This window comes from Palaemon carinicauda, chromosome 20, assembly GCF_036898095.1.
Source record: "Palaemon carinicauda isolate YSFRI2023 chromosome 20, ASM3689809v2, whole genome shotgun sequence".
In the NCBI taxonomy this organism is placed as follows: Eukaryota; Metazoa; Arthropoda; class Malacostraca; order Decapoda; family Palaemonidae; genus Palaemon; species Palaemon carinicauda.
The window spans coordinates 115,959,984-115,962,483 of NC_090744.1; the positions used below are offsets into that span (position 1 = coordinate 115,959,984).

At 36.4% G+C, this 2,500-nt stretch overlaps 1 protein-coding gene across 1 annotated transcript in view; it reads right to left on the bottom strand.

Annotated features, from left to right (window-relative positions):
* The window catches only part of LOC137660094 (uncharacterized), a 128,242-nt gene extending 126,506 nt beyond the window's left edge, over positions 1–1,736 (bottom strand). The window contains 1 exon segment of the mRNA XM_068394812.1: positions 1,408–1,736. Within this exon segment, the coding sequence (XP_068250913.1) occupies positions 1,408–1,465 (58 nt within the window). The 5' untranslated portion in view covers positions 1,466–1,736.
* Positions 1,737–2,500: the final 764 nt, after the last annotated feature.

Consider the following 2,500-nt stretch of genomic DNA (forward strand, 5'->3'; position numbering starts at 1 on the left):
GTAGTGGAACTTGTTGAAATATATATAAAATGTCTGCAAGAATGCTCTATACCTAAGGCAAGAAAAAATTTATCATTTGACTAATTAACAAAAGGGGAGACACAAAAGACCTGAAAAATAATCGCCCAATAAGTTCAACTCTCAGTAATATGAGAAATATTTATAAAGATCATATTAGGTCGAATAGGGGAAAAAAACAGCTACAACTTTAATTAGCCAAGTGAACAAGCAGACTTCAGAAGTGAGTATCCAACAACTGACCACAAACCACTATATATGTCATTTATAGACTATATGAAAGTTTTTGATTCTGTCAAAACTTCAGCGGTAATGAAAGCCCTTGAAAAGCAAGATATATACGAATTTTATGTAAGAACACTAGAAGATATTTGTACGAGAACTACATAAAGACAGTGAGAAAATCCCAATTGAGAAATGAATTAGACAGGGAGACCACATCTCCCCCAAATTATTCCCCCCAAATTATTCACAGCATGCCTTGTTGAAATTTTCAAGAATTTAGGATGGGAAAATGTTGGAATTAACATTAATGAGGAACACCTTATCACTCAAGATTTGCAGATGATATAGTTCTATTTAAGGAATCATAGTAGGAATTGCAAAAGATGATAAAACATTTGAAGAAAGAATGTAGAAATGTAGGACTGAACATGAATGAGTAAAACTATAGTCAATTCTTTTTAGCGAGGCAGATTTGCACCGACTCGCAGGCGTGCCCTTTTGGCTCGGAAAAGTTTCCTGATCACTGATTGGTTGAACAAGATAATTCTAACCCATCAGATAGCAGGAAACTTTTCCGAGCTAAAAGGGCACGGCTGCGAGTTGGTGCAAATGTGCCTCATTAAAAATAATGGAGTATGAGATAATGTTCAATGAAAACGGAGAGACAACAAATAAGGGTTATGAACGAACCTCTAGAGATTGTTAATGAATATACATATTTAGGACAGACAGTAAGCATTTCCCGAGGACACAAGACCAAATTTAAAAGAATAAGAATGGGATGGAGTGCATTTGGTAAACAAAATGAGATTATGAAAAGTAAAACGCCACTTCCTCTAAAACGAAAAGTATTTAATTATGTGGTCCAACCAGTATTAATTTATGCATCAGAAGCTTGGAGCCTTACTGAAGCCTTAGAATACTAGCTAGTCACAAATCAAAGAGGTGTGGGAGAGTAATTTGTAAACAAAATGAGATTATGAAAAGTAAAATGCCACTTCCTCTAAAACAAAGAGTATTTAATTAGGTGGTCCAACCAGTATTAATATATGCATCAGAAACTTGGAGTCTTACTGAAGCCTTAGAAGATTAGCTAGTTACAAATCATAGAGCTGTGAAATGTACAATGTGTGTATTAAACAAACATGGAGAATATGCACTTACCGGCTTTCACCAGAGCTACCAATAGCAGCCCTGCTATCCACACCGCCGCCCTTGCCATCTTGCTCAAAATAAACACTGAATGTCTTTCAAGTTTTTTACTAACTTAAATCCCGAAATAAATTGGAAACTAAATCATAATTTCAATCTATCATCTCCCACTGGAGACGAGAGGCATGATGATCCACCCCAGTGATGATAATGATGATGAATTGATGAATTGAAGAGCACTAGATCAACCACTAAGATAAAAAAACGCTGACGTTTCACGTTCTTCTCGTCTTGGTGATCTGGGGGTGACTCTTCGAGGGAGCTGGGCAGCTCGACGTTCCTAGGCGGTGGGCGACCTTATTCTTCAGCTCTCCCACACTCTTGGAGGGGCAATGTCCAACTTTTACGTGGAAAAAAAAAAGGTCTGCTTGCCGATTTTAAATCGTGGAATTGAATTAAATTTAAAGTAGTCTCCCCTATGATCTAAAAAGCTAGCTGCTCCTGCATCATTTAAATTGAAATAAGCATTTTCTTCGCAAAGTTATATAGCTGATTTGCAAGTTTCTTCAAACCTTGCCAATATTTCTCGTCGAAAAGACCAAGGATTCATTTTGGACCTCATTGGAGACGAGAAGATAACCAAGTCGTAAGCCCACTTGAACACAAGGGCCTCGGTACACGTTATCTCTATTGTTATCAATCGAAGATTAAGAGGTTAATAACATATACTCTCTCTCCTCTTTGTCTGGGGGGACCGGCATTGGCGTCGTCTGTGTTGTTTTATATTTCTCTCATTCAAACGGTGATACAGATTGTCTCTTTGAAGGGCTTTGTCAAGTTCACTATGCCGAATGCCGAGGCTAATATTGAGGGTGGTTGTTTTTAAAGATATTTTAGCTAAACGTTTACTCTTATGGGAAATAGGAGAATAGCTTAAACTGGCCTTCGTGGTTCGTAATTTCATCTTATTATCTAAACAAATTCAATGTTAGAAATTTGAGTAAAGTAAGATTAATCTCTCTCTCTCTCTCTCTCTCTCTCTCTCTCTCTCTATATATATATATATATATATATATATATATATATATATATATATATATATATA